This window comes from Thamnophis elegans, chromosome 3, assembly GCF_009769535.1.
Source record: "Thamnophis elegans isolate rThaEle1 chromosome 3, rThaEle1.pri, whole genome shotgun sequence".
Lineage (NCBI taxonomy): Eukaryota > Metazoa > Chordata > Lepidosauria > Squamata > Colubridae > Thamnophis > Thamnophis elegans.
In genome coordinates, this window is record NC_045543.1 from 105,500,175 (window position 1) to 105,518,386 (window position 18,212).

At 32.9% G+C, this 18,212-nt stretch overlaps 1 protein-coding gene across 1 annotated transcript in view; it reads left to right on the forward strand.

Moving 5' to 3' along the window:
* The window catches only part of MCTP1 (multiple C2 and transmembrane domain containing 1), a gene marked incomplete at its 5' end in the record, with an annotated part of 127,576 nt that overhangs the window by 64,344 nt on the left and 45,020 nt on the right, over positions 1-18,212 (forward strand). The window contains 5 exons of the mRNA XM_032213866.1: positions 2,144-2,246; positions 6,346-6,448; positions 6,797-6,898; positions 7,216-7,290; positions 8,748-8,867. Of these exons, the coding sequence (XP_032069757.1) occupies positions 2,144-2,246; positions 6,346-6,448; positions 6,797-6,898; positions 7,216-7,290; positions 8,748-8,867 (503 nt within the window). The remainder of the gene's footprint in view (positions 1-2,143; positions 2,247-6,345; positions 6,449-6,796; positions 6,899-7,215; positions 7,291-8,747; positions 8,868-18,212) is intronic.

Here is an 18,212-nt window from a genome sequence, read left to right on the forward strand (position 1 = left end):
TAGTTGACTTTTTCTTGTGGAAATAACAGCACTTGCAGTAATTCTAGTTGATGTTATCTGACTTTGAAAAAGGAGCAAATTGGCTAAATTGCATCTTGTTGCTTAAGAAGAATTCAAGAGTCTGGAAATTTAATAACCAATTTTGCAATAGGATGATGGGAAGAGGAACCATATGATGTAACAATATGGGAATACCATGAAAAACAGAAACTTTAGACAGTTCAGTGGCAGAATGTGGCTTTTGCATTTAAGTTTTTACTTTGCTTTTCTATTCATAGATTGTCCAAATAATTTTCAGTTCAAATTAAATGCAATATTATTAAACATGCAAATCCAATGTCACCTCAAAAATTTAATGTTACTTTCTTTTAAAAATGAAGTTAAAAATAAAGTATAGATTTTGTTTTAATTGTATATTAATAATTGGAAATATATATTTGTGATGTGTTGAACATTTGTTTGAAACATTCTTGCTTTTTTAAAAAAAACTAATTTTTATCCAAAAGGTGTTAGTACTAGAGGTAAATTCTCAATATAAGTCAAGATCCAGAGTGCTTTAAAGATAAATCCTGGATAATCATTTATATCTGAATTAATTCAAAGTACAGTGTACAGTTAAAAATGGAAATCTATAATAAAGGCAAAAGAAAAGTATGTCTTGTTTATTTAAACCAACACACAGATTTATCTGACAAGTGTAAATGGAGAAAGACTATTTCATCATTTATTGATTTATGCTTCATACAAAATTATGTAACAAAATTATGTTTTGAAAACCAGTTTGGTATAAATGCTAGGTGACAGGCTAGAAGCCAGGAGACTGTAGGTTCTAATCCTGCCTTAAGCCAAAGTTAACTGAGTGACTTTGGGCCAGTCATTGTCTTTCAGCCCAAGGAAACATACAATGGCAAATCACTTATGAAATCTTGCCAAGAAAACTTCAGATACCAGTCCAGAAGGAACACCCCCCCCCAAATATATGTTATGAAATTCAACATACTTAAAGCAATTATACCATGTCATTAAATTTAATATTATGTACATTAACCTGTGGTAGAATCTAAATCAGTGCTGCAATATGGAAAATTATTAATTTATTAACAGCTTTATCTACATAATGATTGTCTAAAGTATGAAACAAATTACAAATTACCATTTAATGGGGTTTCTTTGAGACCCTAAATTTGTGATATTTCATTACAGAATATTTCTAGGAAAAAGAGTTGCCCAGTGTGCTATACTTTGCACTCGGATCTATCTATCTTGGCGATATCAGTCTAATAACTGAGTTTAGTGGGAAACATTTGTTACTCCTGCTTTTGTTGCAGTTAATTTTCATGTAATAAAATAGCCTTATCAGGACAGAGATTATTTGAAAGATTATACTGATTATTATGAATAGTCTTGAGTCAAACCCATTGACTTATCACATAACTGTAATGTATCAAAGTGGTGAAATTTTGTCACCACACACTTTCTTGCAATATGTCCTGAAAGTTCAGTACGATTTCACTGAAATATTAAATTTGACAATATGTTTTAATTTAAATAGCACTACAAATGTATGCAAATGTTAGATGTTTATGACATAGAATAATGTTTAAGAAATTTTAAAAATTAAATGGACAATTGTTATCTGTTTTTCCTAGTATATATCCTTAAATTAAAATTAAACCTAAATGTTTAAATCTGAACTATGTAATATGTGGAAGGGCCATTATGTCAATTCTTGCTTGTAAATCTATTAGTTTGTAGCCTTCTAAGTTTTAGCCCTCAGAATATATTTAACATGTGCATATATAATAAAATGAACTAAATATCAGGGTTGTGTTGTCTTTAAAATTGGAAGGCAAAATAGTACTAACATGTGAAAATTGCTGTCTGCAGCAATTTTTGAAGTATTATCTGACTGTATCTCTCATGCAGTTCTATGCAAAGGCATGTTTAATCACAAGCTAATGTTCACACCCCACCATTTTTGCCTTTATTCCAGAATATCACGCTGCAATATTTTATAGTTTACCACACAACATTACTAATAACCTTAAGGTTATTTTGTTTTTAGAATATTAAGTGCTAATTACATAGAATACCAAGATAATTTTACAAATTCATGAATGTCTCTGAAATTATTTTTTTACAGGTAAAAGTGATCCATTTTGTGTAATTGAATTGAACAATGATAGATTGTTGACCCACACAATATACAAGAACCTTAATCCTGAGTGGAACAAAATCTTCACTTTGTAAGTCTTACCATATTTCTTAACATTTCATTTCCAAGTTTGATTGTGGCTTTCAAAATTATCAGAACTAAATTGCTCTAATTTCTTAAGTGCAGCAAATAAATGTCTTTGGAATAAACAGATAAGATAGTGAAATATCTATAAGCAAATGTTTTTTGTCTTTTGGTAATTTATTTTTATTGGTGATCTTCAATATGGCTGTGAAATGATATAGTTCCAAAACATTTTAAAACTTAATCTGGCAAATGTAACCAAATGTGTTGCTGCTAAGATGCTGGAAGAGAGATCTCGTACATTGGAAACCTTAATTTTTTTTAAAAAAAACACCTTACATCATACAGGTAGTTTTACAACAGTTCATTTAGTGACTGTTCAAAATTACCATAATTCTTGGTGATATCAAAGGCTGAATCTGGGAGCTGATAGTAAGTGTGATATACTTATTTCTGTTTACTTATTTAGGATTTTAAAATCTAGAATCTAAAAATCATAGGAGCCTGCCTCTGGGTACCCCTCTTTTGGGGACTTCCAGCTTCAAAGGCATGGCTGTCCCAGAAAGCCTTTGGGAACAGTGAGGATTGACATGCACTTACTGGGTGGTACTATTATGGGATAGTGTGGTTTTCATTATGGTTATTCTATTTTAATGTTTTTGTTACTTGATGTAAGTAGCTCAGAGCCATTTGGAATTGATCAGCAAACAAGCTATAATAAATAAAAGAAGTACTGTGTTTCTTTATATTTCTTTTTTGTTAGGAATGGACTAGGGATTGGTACGGCAAATGGATCAATCATGTTCAGCACTAAAGAATAACAATTTGTACACCCCCAATACCCCAGCATTCCCTGAAATTCAGTGCATGACTTAGAGCAATTTATCAGAAGTTGCTTGGCTAAACTTTCCTAAGCAATTTAGGAAACCAAAGCTTTTCCTAATCCAACTCTAAACCATCTCCCCCCAAATACCTTTCAAGTGATACCACCTAACACTCTTCTGCAGCCCCTTTAAAGGTCAGGAGGCTAAGAAAGTTTAACACCTAAGACATGCCCATTCTTGTTATAAAGGACAGCTAAAGCTTAGAGATAAATCAAAGATGTCAAAATGCTAGGCTGAATAATTTGCTGAATTGGACATTCGTGGCAAAGTACTTTCTGACCAGTTATTGTGATTCTTCATTTAATAAGAATGAGTTAACTATAGGAAAGAATGTAAAAAGACTTTGTAATATTTTAATATTAAAAAATTGATGTATTGGAAATCATTTAGTAGATAAATCATTTTTTTAGTTTATAGAGAATTGAGCAGATCTTACAAGTTTACCAATGGCAATATTTGATTTTTTGAATTTGAAGAATGAAGGAACATATTATTGTAAATTCTCCTAATTGTATTATAAGAAAAATAGATCTGTTTCATGTTATTTATAGTTTAATAATCCACTGCATATTTCTGGTTAGCAGCTTTATTTGTTATTGTTGTTCTTGTTAAAGCCAAAAAAATCCAAAGGTTAGTATAAGAACATTATATGATCTGCTTTCTAGTCCTACAAGTCCAACATTCATATTAAACTTTTCTGGAGAATGGGGGCAGAGTGCTTGCAACTTCAGGCCCTCTATAACAATCATGGCTTTATTTCAATCTGGTAATGGATGGATAGCATCAGTCATACCTGTAATCAGTCAGGTTGAGAGATAGTCTGAACATGATGAGAAGTGCTATAGTGCTACAGTGAATATCTGCTTATGATCAGACATGTACTCTTAGGCTCGCAAAATTAGATCTTTGGGCTGCCCTGTCTCTGTAGGGTTTCCATCAATTTGGTCGAGGACTCAGTAGCCCTGGCTTGAAGCGTATCCGGAGACCAATAGGCAGCCAGTGCAGCTCGCGCAGGATAGATGTAACGTGGGTGTACCGAGGTGCACCCACAAACGCTCGCGCAGTTGCATTCTGGACCAGCTGAAGTCTCCGAACACTCTTCAAGGGCTGCCCCATGTAGAGCGCATTGCAGTAGTCCAGTCTTGAGGTCACGAGGGCATGAGTCTGGGAGTGTAGTGTGTCTGCAGCGTATGTTGTAGGACCGACCAAGTGACTGAATGGAACGGCGTTGGTTCGGACAAATCGTTTGCCGTCTCGAATACTTCTGGTCTGCAATAGCTCAGGAACATTGATTGTTTCCGGCCTTCGGACAGGCCCAGGAGGTCATTGGCTTCGAGGAAGCATTCGTACCTCATCATGTAGGACTCCCAGTGCTCAGTGGCAGGGTCGTACGGAGCTGGTGGGGCCTGCACAGTCATCTTGTTTTGGCAAGTGGATTTCAATTTGCCGCTTTAAGATGGCTGCTCTCTGCCGCGCTTCGGTCTGGGCTGGATTGATTTGCTGGATTGATTTGCTGGATTGTTTCCTCTTTTTGGTGCTTAGTTGCCTTCCAATCCCACCCTCATTGCCAGTGTTAGATCACGTAAATGGATGAGGCAGACTCAGGCTTCAGCAGCAACAGCTCTTAATTAAGTCACAACTATATACAATCCAGCAAAGACTCTGTCAGGCAGCAACCCTTTTATAGGGAGCTATCAGACCCTTCGACCAATCAGATTTGAATACTGTTCAAATCTTTGGAACAGAGGACCTTGGTGGAAACTACTATACTGATTGTCAGTATGTAACACTGTTCATGTAACTTTTCAATAAAGTAAAATAGCTTTGGCTGATTATCATCTGTCTCACAAAGCTTAGCCACCTAGGTAATGAAGCTAGCTACAATTGTTCACATATAGTAACCCTTACATTTGGATTACATGATGCAGTCAGTGTGGGGCTGCCCTTGCATTTATTCCAAAAATCTCATTTGGTGGAAGATGCTTGGAACAAGTTGCTAAGCAAGACACTTGGCCATGTTCATGTTACATGTTGTGAAAGCAATTGAATCAGCTGCCTATTAGCTAACAAACCCAAGTTCAGATTTTACTCATGTAGAACATGGAACCAGTTCAAACTTCAGATTGTTAAGATTGTTAAGGTAGATCATATGTGTGAAGCAGGAGTGACATTTTACATATTTTCTGTAATATGCCTGCACTCTGAAATGTTCTACTTTAACATTTGTGAAGTGTCTGCCATTACATCTTTTATTTTCCTTTTCATGCAAGCCTTCACCACTAATTTGTGGTTTGTTCTCCTTTTCACCAGTTTTAGGTTGAGCATTATTTTACATACTTTAGTTCTTAATTATATTATAATCCACATTGACATTTTAAATAAAATATTAGTTATGAACAGACAGATGTATTTATTAATATATGTGTATTATGTAACATACAATATATTACATAAACATAATAATATATTAAAATATATTAAAATGATTATGCCCTTAATATATAGCTTAATAATTTTGTGTGTGTGCTCTTTGAAATTTTAATTCCATTATTAACTTCCTTTACAAAAAGGAGAGGTTGAAATTAGAGGAAAAGATGTTCCTATTGCTGGTTCTACAGCCATTATTCAAGGCGTGGGCAGGCTAGGATTTCTTTCAAAGTGCTCAATAGTCCCTTCTCTCAAAGAAGAATTGATGACCAGCAGAGTCCAACTTCCAGTTCCCTTGCTAGATGCTTTGGGCAGCCAGATGTGTAATATTGTAGAGAACTTTCTCTACTAACATGAACTTACACAGATCAGAAACGTACTAGGTAACACCACAAGTTGATACCTCTATAACTTCAAAAGATTCCATCTATCTGGCTTCCAACTCAGAGCAAATGCAAGTGATCTTATCCATGAAATGCTTAGCCAGACGATCACAACTTACGCTAATTGGTTCTTCCGGCCTATCTTTGTCTAATGGGGTCTGGGACACTCTAAATAGTGCAGCTGGCAGACATTCCACAGACACAATAAGGGCAAGGAAGTATGTAATTGCCAAATGTTCAGTATTATGACTGAGTTTTATTCCTATTTAAATTAGTCTTCTTTTAGCCCTCTTTTTCATATTTATACTTTCAAAAATACATGTACTATTTGATTTTTCTGGGACTTAGTGATGTGTTTTTGTTAGCAACCAGTTCAATGACTTTGCACGTCTTTCTGTTTCACCCTTTATAGCAATATTAAAGATATCCACTCAGTTCTTGAAGTGACAGTTTACGATGAAGATCGTGATCGGAGTGCGGACTTCCTAGGCAAAGTGGTTATTCCATTATTGTATGTAAGTTGATATTATTATTGTTATTATCATCATCATTGCCATCGTCATCTGCTCTAAATTTCTTTATGCTCATGGAAACAATCAGTACAGGCTGTCATTTCTCAACCCAGGTCTGTAATAGGAATACTGAAAAAAAATTTAACATACTCAATTCACGGCCATGTTGAATCCCATGATAGTTAATTTTTCCTGACAGACTTGGTCCTGGTAATGAACAGGTACTTGTCAGAATTGCCACAGTTGTTTTGGGTTCTCTGTCAGTTTCAGCAGCTGGGGGTCAAAGGTCATGGAGGGAGTGTATTCAGTAGAGACTGTGAGACAGACGGCTGTCATGTCCTTTTCCTGCAGATTCAAAATGGTGAACAGAAAGCCTACGTTTTGAAAAACAAGCAGCTGACAGGGCCAACAAAGGGGGTCATCTATCTTGAAATGGATGTGATTTTTAATGCTGTAAGTCTTAACTTTGGCTTTTTTGTACTGCTAAAGAGTTCGGTTTCATGAAAGCTTTTGTTCCTGATTTGTAGAGAATTTCTGTCATTCCTCATTTTCTCTAAACTTTGATATATGCTGCAGAATACTCTTCTGCCACTGCCTGAGACAGTCACACTTTATCACTCCACTGCTACTGCTGTAATATATACACAAGCATGAGCTGTGCTTCATATTTCTAGCTTATAATCCTGGCATTGCGATTTTGAAATGCTGTGATAATGGTTCTAAATGAGACATGTTTCAGTGCCTAAATATCGTGACATTCTGATGTTTAGGTGAAAGCCAGCATCCAAACACTAATGCCCAAAGAACAGAAATATATTGAAGAAGAAAACAGACTATCTAAACAGGTAAAGATTTAGAATTGCAACGTTTTGTAGTAGTTTTTTGGGGGTGGGGGTGGGGGAGGGAATAAGCATTTAAAGCACTGTGATTTATAATAAAAGTTTATCTGGACACGTGAGCACGCACTCACACGCACACACGCACGTACACACAGACTCACACACACAGACACATGCCCCACTCCCAGCAACAACTGAGCTTTAGAAAAGTGTCATGAGAACTACAATAAAGTCATCAGTTTTCCCCTGTGTATCGGGTTATGGCACAGGTGGCTGTAAACTTAGTCTACCATACATTTTGTGGCTAATTTGACCTACAGGAACTTTCATATTATTGTGGATTAGAGAATCTATCAGTCTTTTGTTCTCCTAGTTCCAATGCTGTGGTGCTTATTAGAATCTTAATTAAGGCAACAAACTTTTATTTGACTCTTCAAAGACTGACACATATTTTTTTCTGAGTGTGTTTACTTCTACTAGCTGAAATATTTACTTATGAACAATGACAAATTTAAAATGTTCCTTGTGTTGAAGAATTGGCTAAAATAATACTACAACCAAATTTATTCTATATTTTGTATGATTACAATTATAGTACCTAAATAGTCTCTAAATCAATCTGCTTTTCCAGAACTGATTTATAAACTGAATAGTGTTTGTATACTTCTTACTTAAAATACAGAGTTACTTTTAGTAAGGATTTTTTTTAATCATCAATCAGATAATATTTACATAATCATAAAACAAGCAAATACTCTTTTGTAATACACAAAACAAAATACTTTCAGTACAGTCCTCCCAGTTTTTTTAGAAATTAGTGGGCACATTTGCAGACAGTGGGTAGATAATCTTTATCGCATAGTTTGAACTTAAAATATCTCATTAGAGAAATCGTGTTTTAAATAAAAACAGATACAGTATTATACTTTAAAATGCAACAAGTTAGCAAGCTCTTTCCAGTGAATTTTATGAATAAGTTCAAGGTAATATTTTTCCAAATGCTGCTGAAAAGATCTTCACAGGTTTTAAAAAGAAATGCCTGGTTCTTCTTGTCCTTGCAATGTTTTGTCACATCTTAAATGGAAAAACAAGTAAAATTGCCTGTGAATTACTGCATATGTCATTTCATATAGCTAGTATAAAATTTTGTTTAAAAAATCTGGATTAATATAGTAAATCTTTGAAACTCAGTGCCTGGAGCACAGTTACATATTCAGAATGAAAGCTTAGTAAGTACAGCAGCATTGTAATTTCTTCTATTGTGCTGCACAGTGGAATGGTACAGCCTTTTATATTTTGCAATTACCGATAAACCTGTGGATACCTATTGACAGTTCCTTTTTTTATTCTTCAATAATAGCACTTTTACTTTATATAGTGTATCCTTTTAGGATAAAATGTGAACACAGAATATATTCAACAGCACAAAAGAAGCTAACACATTATCTGTTTCCCACCTCTAGCTTCTTCTAAGGAACTTTATGCGTGTGAAACATTGCATCATGGTCATTATAAATGCTGCCTATTTTATAAATGGTTGCTTTGAGTGGGAGTCACCACCAAGAAGTTTGGCTGCTTTTGTGGTATGATATTTTTAATTTATTCATCATATTTGGCATGTTTAATGGAAAACAATTATTAATTTTGCACACAAGCTTAACAATTCCCATTTGTTCCTAAGGTCAGTGGGAATGGCTAAACCAATTGTAGAAGAATTTTCTGAGGTTTACTTAATCACTTCTGCTGGCAGGAGAAGCAAACCAGGAGCAGTCAAGTAGGATGCATCAGCAGGTTACTTGTTCACAATAAGCCAACACTGAATGTGCAGACACAGATAATACTTAATAGTCTCACACTTGGAACACATTGTTATCAACTATTCAGTAAGAAAGCAATAATAATGGACAAGTCAGTAGTTTTAGAATTGATGTGCACCTTGAATTACTGATCTCTTGAAAAATGATTTACTTATGAGGGTTAGGAAGTTTAATGCGGTCACTGGAATCTTTATTATGTCATTCCTGATGAATTAGATTCCTGATCATCAAAGACAAACCGTAATATTGTTTTCTTGCTTCATAATCTTAATGTGTATAGTTTTCCTGGTAAAAGAGTTTTTTTGCTGTGTAGGTAGGTGTCTACAACTGTTTATACAATGAATGATACTAATATTGGAGGTGCTATATATAGAGGTTGTTTTCTAGATTTCTTATTGCACTATTATATTAATAAATACAAGCAACTGAAATTGGTGTTCAGACAACTGTTTAACTCAAGGAATCATACAGGAGGGGTACGTTTCCTATTTTGAAGAGCTGAAATATTGCTATGGAACTTATTCATGTGGTTTTTCAAATTCAAAAACTTTTAGGGTGATATAAGAGATTATATAGAGGTAGAAACTTAACTGTTCCCATAGATCGAAATAAATACCTTGTAGTATAAAAGAATAAGACCATTTTATGGAGAACACAATATTTGTAATAGCTGTATATTATCACAGTTAGAGGTTGCATTCTTCTCAGTACAAGTTGATATACTGTGACCAGGCTATTGCCATCATCTGTGTTTTAAATAACCTTTTATTATTGTGGAATATAACTAATACACACACATATATAAATATATTTTTTTATATTTACCTTAAGTCATTTGGTTTGCATTGATTCTGGTGTCTCACTTGGAGATCCTACATTGGTCAAGGTAGTGCAAAGAGTAACAGGTTTTAAAAAGGAATCAAAACACAGAACCTTAACATTTTAAAATAATATTATGGCATGATCTTCATGTAACATTATCTTTATGTTGATACCTTGTAGGTAGCATCTGAATGTTTTCAAGGCCTTTTGATGTAAGGCAGCTAATGCGTGTGTGCTTATAGTCAATAATTTTATGATTGACTTGTCATAAAGTAGATTTTAATAACTTATTCTACTGTCAAAGAGCCACAGTAGTGGATAGCTTTTTATTATGACTCATTTTCAGTAACAATTATATATCTGAGCATATTTACTGATTTTAGAATTGCAACCTACATCCACTGTTCTGCAAAATGTAAACTGTTTAAAATACTTTTGAAATAATAAGATTTTAATGGTTCTAACTGGAGAATAAATGAGCAACATGGATAAAAGCAAAGTTGCGCAAAGTGGAATCCCATTTTTTTAATTCTTACAGCTACTTGAGAAGAGAGAATTAACAAATAACATATTTCTCAAGTCACAGCAGGTGCCAGCACCTAGCCATTCTCAACAACTAAATATCAGACCTGATTAAAACTTGGAAAGAGAGAAAACACAAAATTATAGGATTACAGTCTAGACTGAAAAGTCAAATGTCCTGAAAAAAGGAAATGATAAATCACTTCCATACAGTTTTCTGGAACACAACCTGGATATATTCATGTAGTCAGTGTCCACTCAAGAGAGATTTTATTACTTAACTTCCTCTAATGGGAATTTTCTGCTGGATTTTGGTTTGTTCCAACTGTGAAGTGTTAGGTTCAAATAACATGTTCCAAAGCTTAGGATTTAAATAGTATAGAAACAAATGATATAGTTTTTCCTCCAATAGGTATTGTTCTCCCAAATACTATATTAATCATAACTAAGCATTCAGCTTACAAAACTAACAGAATTTTTTAAATATTAGCTTTTTTGTTCATATTTAAATTAAAACATGAATTACTTCTACGTAATTTTAACATGCAATTATTCAAAATACTTTTATGTATATTTAATATATGAAGGCAACTTCTTAGTACATAGAAATTAGAAGAATTGTCTTTGCTAGTGTAGTATCAAAATGTCTTCCAACTTGGGTTTAATTCTCTTCAGTTCTTCGCCACACATTTCTGTACTTGTGGAAGTTGGAAAGTGTAATGCTTTAGGGCAGATGAAGGGTGTATGCAACCTTTTTCCTCCACTATCGTATTACTATAATGGGCTGAAAAATAATTGGATATCTAAGATTTAAGTAAAATGGGGTACTTCAAAACAAATTAGTGAATTAGTTATTGCAGACAGATTTTACTCTGTAAATAGGTTTGTGGATAATTTGTGGTACTTTGGACTATTTTGAATTGTTTTAGCCTTTTCAGTTGTTATACATTAAGTATTGCTATGTTAACATTAACATTTGATATTTTACACATTTATTTCCTGCATTGCTGTGTGGTCTTTGGGGAAATGTGCTCTAGTGCTACATGAAAGAGACATAATATTGATCAGGTAACATTTCAGTTACACTTATGTATGTTGCAAAATTAATGAAAATGCCAGGCAAAAATGTCAGAGTGCACAAAAAGGTAGGATTTGAATTTGGGCTGTTTAATGAAAAGTTTAAGATTTATGTTACAATATGTCATTTTAGCCTACAGTATAGAAGTCATAATACAATAATTGCTGTGTTACTTGAAGGAATATGAAGTCTTAATTTATAAAAAGTAACTGATATCCTCAAATTACTTAATTTGGTCTAAATAGTCAAATCTTGCTCTAAATAACAACAATACTGTCATATAAGGAGAAAGATACAAATGTGCCACATTTTTGCAAGAGCTCAGAAGATTATGTAGTCTTCTTTTGATTTTAGCCAACATTATCTGCAACCTGTTTTAGATTTTTAAAGTAAATCTAAAGCAGTTCCAGTACTATTTTTTCTGTTTTAGTGCTCAGATTTATTTAGCTTAGGTTTGTACATATTTATGTAAACCATTTCTGTGTTTAGCCATCACACATGAAAAACTGGAGGTCCATCTTGAAATGATTAAGGTCTTAAACTGTCATTACAAGTTTATGATTAATAGGGGATTCGTAGGATAACAATATAATGGAGAAACATGAATATTATTTAATAGATTCATTTATGGTAAATGTGCCAAAAAAGACCAAAAATTTAAGAAATAATTCATGTAGTATAACCCAGTGTATAAAGAGGTATTGTCATTTTTATTTAGTTGTACTATTATACATTCCACTCCTTTCTCTAGGAACTCAGGATGCTATACATAGAATTTTCTCCCCCTTTTTTGCAATAACCCTTCTATTGGAATATAGAGTGACTGACCTAAAGTCATCCAATTAATTTCATTGGATGAATTTGTATTTGATCCTGGGCCTCCATAGTTAGAATCCAATAACAACCATTACATAAAATGGCTTTTATTTCAGTAATAAATAAATAACTAGAAAAAAAGACTACAGACTCAACACTTAGATATTTGTGTTTTTACCGGGTAATCAAAACATGGTATTCGTCTATATTATTTTACTTTATATATGATTATTTAATATTGCTTTCTCATAGAGGTTTGTAAGAGGAACTTTCCTTGAAATAAGACGGTAGCAGTTGAACATCTTCTGAGCCATAAACCTGGGCAGATGGCATACGTCTGTTATTACCATAAAAGTCTACTGAGATTTTTCACAGTTACGGAACATATTCACGTTGAATGGCTGTGGCAATTTCAGTCTGTGTACTCTGAGAGAATAACATTTATTGTTAAGTTCAGAAGCCTGTATGTAGCATTTAACCATAGTCTTTTGATTCCCATGTTCTCTCCTCAGAGCCTTTGGTGCAGACCCACCAAAACAGCTGCTCCTCGGGAACTGAGGTTTGGCAGGGCTGCATCAATTCCACATAAGGGAGATAGTTGGGAACTAAAGGACATAAAATTATATGGAAGTACATTCCATATCCATACTGAGTAATTGGACTTAAATTGTTTCTTTAAAAGAAAATAACATACTGATTTATTTTATATCAATATTTAAATATTCAATTGAATAATTTAGGCAGACAACCACAGAATTCCATGTGTAAGAGAAACTGCTTTTAATAAATTAGGGAGAGGGATCTATTTCATATATACAATAAGAATTGAATTTGAAAACTTGTTGTTGCAGTAAATAGTATATTTTCATGATCTGAATCTTCTGTACTACCACAAATCTCTGTTCTGTTTGGGATAGGGGAATGTGTTGGGGATTTTAAACACATACCTGTGAACAACCAAGCTGTTGATGTGTTGATGCTCGGATTTTTGAAAATGTTCCTTTCTTCTTGATTCATTAAGTGTATTAGATCAGTTCTCATACAAATAGTTAATGTGATGATGGGAAAATCTCTGGCTATCTCATTCATAAATAAATGTTTTTCTCCTCCCCCCGCTCCCCCTGATTATTCCTGGCTTTATTCCTATTCTTTTTCTTTATTCCTGATCTTTTTCATATTCAGTTCCATTTGTTGAAATAATGCTTAGATCTTTTTGCCTTCTTTTTATGTACATCTCAAAAGTTCATAGTTACCTATTTCATTTGTTTTTAGTCTGTGACTGTTTTTGAATTTCCATGTATACGGTGAAATTTTAAGTAACAACAAGCCTTCATCAATAACTTTACCTAAATTCCTTATTTAAGTATAAGTTTAGCAATCTTGTAAGGAAAAAACCCTTATGGTATGAGAAATGGGTTTTTTATTATACAAATTCAACATGAGCAAAATTAGAAATTTGGATTCCCATTTGTATTTAAATAACATTTTAGTGTATTTTATCCACCTGGGCAGAAATTTATTTCTTGCAAAATTTTAAGGTGAATATTCTGGAAGAGGGATCTGATATAAATCACTTTTCAGAAAATAATGGACCTCTTAATTTATGTGGAAGAAACAGGAAATTCTAAAATATTCTATTTGAAATACAAAATTGTGTTTGAGAAATACTTTCTTAAACATGAAATTAAAGAAAAAGACATTTAAAACTTTACTTATGAGGGAAAAAAGCCATTGTGTAATTGTTTTCAGGGCAGTCCACAACAATCCTATTATCCTTAGTTTTTAAAACAATCTTAGGAATGCTGTGTTTCAAACTGATAATTATAATTCCTAGCTCATCAAAGTAAAAATAAAGTAAAAAATGCATTTTTTAAAAAAGTACTAACAATAAAAAAATGAACCTGCTTTTAAAGGTTAACACAGAATTAGAATATATTGAAAATGTAATTAATGTCAACCACATAGTAGCCTTCATTACTCTCAAAACTATATAGGCAACAAGAATACCATGTCGCCATTCAAATTATAATGGTCACCTTCCTTAACTAGAAATGAGCATTGATAGGCCAATTCAGGTTCTTCTCTACCTCATTAAAATGATAAAGCCAAAAAGAAGAAAAAAGGCTAATCTAATGTTAGTTGATCACTGTCTAAAAACTGAAATCTGCTGCAAGTGAAACTTGACTCCTAGTGACTTCATGGTCATGCATACTTACTACTTACTGTTGATGTTATAGTATAAATAATCATGTGGAAGTAATACATGCAATATGCTACTACATGTGCTTTAATTTCAAAATAAAGCTATAATATTTGATGAATCTCTTATGGCCATCTTTATATCTGTCTGCCATAAATACATTAAATAAACATTTAAAAATATATATCCCTCTGAAAACTGCATATCCTTTAGGTCACCCTTGATCCTTATCATTTTAGAATACTTTGCATGCAGCAATAAACAATATTCCTCCTCTTACTTTTCTGTAAGATTGTCACCTAGTCAGTGTTTTGTCCTGTAATGAAATCAGTGTGTGTGGGCAGCGTCTCTCTCTTTCTTCCCTTCCTGTTTATAATGGGTGAGATGGGGGAAGAGACTCCTCTCTTTCATTTCATGTAGTGTTTAATCCTAGTGATTCTCTCCATATCATCCCTACCAGGGTGGTTTAGCTAGCAGCATTTCATTTGCCTCCCCCCTCCTGTCTTTGCTGCCATAAAGCTTTGCAACTCCCATCCTTCATTCCTAAGCTCTTTGTTTACAGCACTTTCCTTCTCTACGCTGTTCTACTTGCTGTGCAGATCAAGGCAGAACAAGCAGGCTAGAGTGTTTTCTGGGCTGGGCTGAGATGAGATAGCAAGAACCAGTTGATGGGAGGCGTGTATACCTACTTATCTTACCTCTGAAAGACAAATGCACATGGCTTCAGTTTGAATTAAAAGATAAACAGGAATTACGCTTCAACTAATTCTAAATTAAATTGAAGTTATAACTAATGAATGCTTCAATCCTTCATGAACAAGTGTTCTATTGGAAGAAACTCTGTGTATGTTTAATAACACAAGACTTGAGCAGTCCATAGTTGCAATCTTTATGCTATACTATTAGCAAAAAGAACAGAAATAAATGCAAGTAATGTAGTATTGATACATGAAAACAAAATTAAAAACATAAGGCCATATTATCTATATTTTTAAAACTCAACTATTAAGCAGATTTAATTAGTTCTAGTCAGGAATTTACATGGTAATAAACCTAGTTTACATGTTAAAATCACTTCGGCTCTATAAATAACTGTGTTTGAGCTTTTATTAGTTAATTATTGTGGGTGTACTTCACAATATCCCAAACTTAGTATTTTTTTAAAGATGGAAGGCAGGCTGTGAAGTTAGTAATATTTCAGGAATTATTCATTTTGTAAACTTTTGCAGCTAAAATTAATAACTATCAGAATATTCTTACAGGACAGTTTTTCAGTGAAGTGGTATTTGTTTCTCTGCTGCTGTGATGAGGGTGGATTTGTGTATCTTCTTTCTTTAAGCAGATATAATATGTATCTATTTCAGTGACTGAGCATTTGAGTGCACCAATGCAAGTCATAGCTGATAACTCGGGCAGCCCATCTCGTACTACTGTAGAACCGTATCACTGAACTGTCTGGAGTTACCTACCCAAGAAACAATTACTCTATTAGGGTCAAATACCCTTTCACCTTTCTACCTGAACACCTGCAAATTGAGCTGTATCACATTCAGAATTTTAAGAACAGAGCCATTGTAAGGGGGTGGTTTGTTTCTGGGAGAAAATTATGCCAGTTCTCTCTTAAATGAAAGACAAGTCTGTTGTTACTTAAGGGATATTAGGCTTCACTGCATTTTTGAGAAAAACAAATTTGCTGTAACTTTATCTGTAATGTAGTATTGAATGAGTGCAAATAGAGTCGATAGGATGTATAGCAGAGCAAGAAAAATAAGAGTTTGTTAAAGCAATGAAAGGGATTTGTAACCCTTATATTTCTAAGGGATACCATATCAGAATCAAGGGTTAGAAGGGGAAATGACTTAGTTACAGCATGAACATTAAATACCTGCACAGTAATTTACCCAAAAATATCATCAAAGAAGGATGCTTTATCTATTCTAAACTCACAATGAACTTACACATTTCCTGAAAGTAACTAGGTTGATGGTCTTTTATTTAGTTAATGTGTTATTATAGCAAAGAGGTATAAAGCAAAGAGGTAACTGCCAAACTGTGAATTTTCATTGTGATAATGCCTTATACATTCATTTGCTAATGTCATTATTTTATATTTTATTTCAAATATAGTTAGGATACATTAGTATATGTTTCTCCTTCATTTTCCTTCATTATTGATAATTTGCAAAGCAAACTATCATGTGCTATTTTTATTAGGAATTTGAGGTTTTGGCCAAAAATTTGAAACACATTATGGAAATTTATCTAGTTGTAAATGAACTTTAAGTTATACTAACAAAAATATGCAGTTGAATTGAGTTTTAAATTGAAATAAAAAAATGTATTAAGCTGGAACACTATACGGCTCCTTTTAATAGTATACCATACAACTCCATTTAAATTTGGTAAAAGTTGTCCCATAGAAATTTGTATATAATTCATGTCTTATTGTTATATTTTAAAGTGCCAGTTTATATAGTCTACATAGAAAATGCATGATTGCCAATTTAATTGCCAAAGTGTTACATCCTCATAGAGAATCTTGTGATGGTTTCATTTAGATAATGTTTCACTAGATTGTTTCATTTCCTTTTAATGTTTACTGATTTTTGTGCATTTTTTTAAAAAAAAATCACCATAACAATGTGAATTTACGGAATAAAATATCATTTATATAAATTAGATCCCACCTTTTAATGTATGAATAATTTTGGTAGCAAAAAATGAAAGAAAATGGATTGCCTATCTGGTTTTCTTTAAAAATATTTTAATGAATTCTGTATGAAACAAAAAATTACTAGTATTTATGTACATAGTGAGAAAAATATTTTAAAATCATGAAAGCAGCATTAATGTTCTCATGTTGTTACCCATCAAAATTGCAAATTACACACATCATAGAGAGATTGAAGCAATGAAATTATATATGATATATCAATCGACAGAGAGATAACTGACCTGAGTATTGGGGTTTTTTCTAATTCATACATTCTGGTAATAAATTGTTCAAATTAAATTTTTAAAGAAATATGATGTAACTGATTTAGATATGATGGAGATAAATACATTTCAAAAAAGAACATACAAGTCTTCTATTTCTTGTCTTTTTAATAAATATCTCAAACTGTGGTGTTGTATACATTTAACTGGAATAAGCTCATTTTATTTAGTTGAAGCTGATCCTATGCACTTTTACACTGACATAAATCTCACTAAATAATTGCTTTTGCGTAATAAATCTCACACCATATTATAAAGCTGTAATCCTTTGTGTAATACACAAGTTAATGGACATAAAATCTATTGTAAGTATGATTTCTGAATAAACATAGAATTGGCCATTAAAATGCAAACTAGAGTCAATATGTTAGATTTCAGTAGAATGAAAGACAATAAAAATCTTTGTTGCCTTGAAAGAATCATGCATGTCTCTCATATCTTCTCTTCCTATTTTATCAATGGCAAAATGCAAAATGTGTTCCAGGATGACAGAACAGATCAATTTTTACATGAGATTTATATTATTTTAACATATCTACTTTCATACCTATAATTTATGCTATAGAAGTAAAAAAGTTTGATTTCACTGATGTACGGCTGATTCTTTTAATCATTCTGAATTAAGAATGATTAAGAAAAATGAATTAAGACAAAATTTTAGTACAGTTTAAAGTTT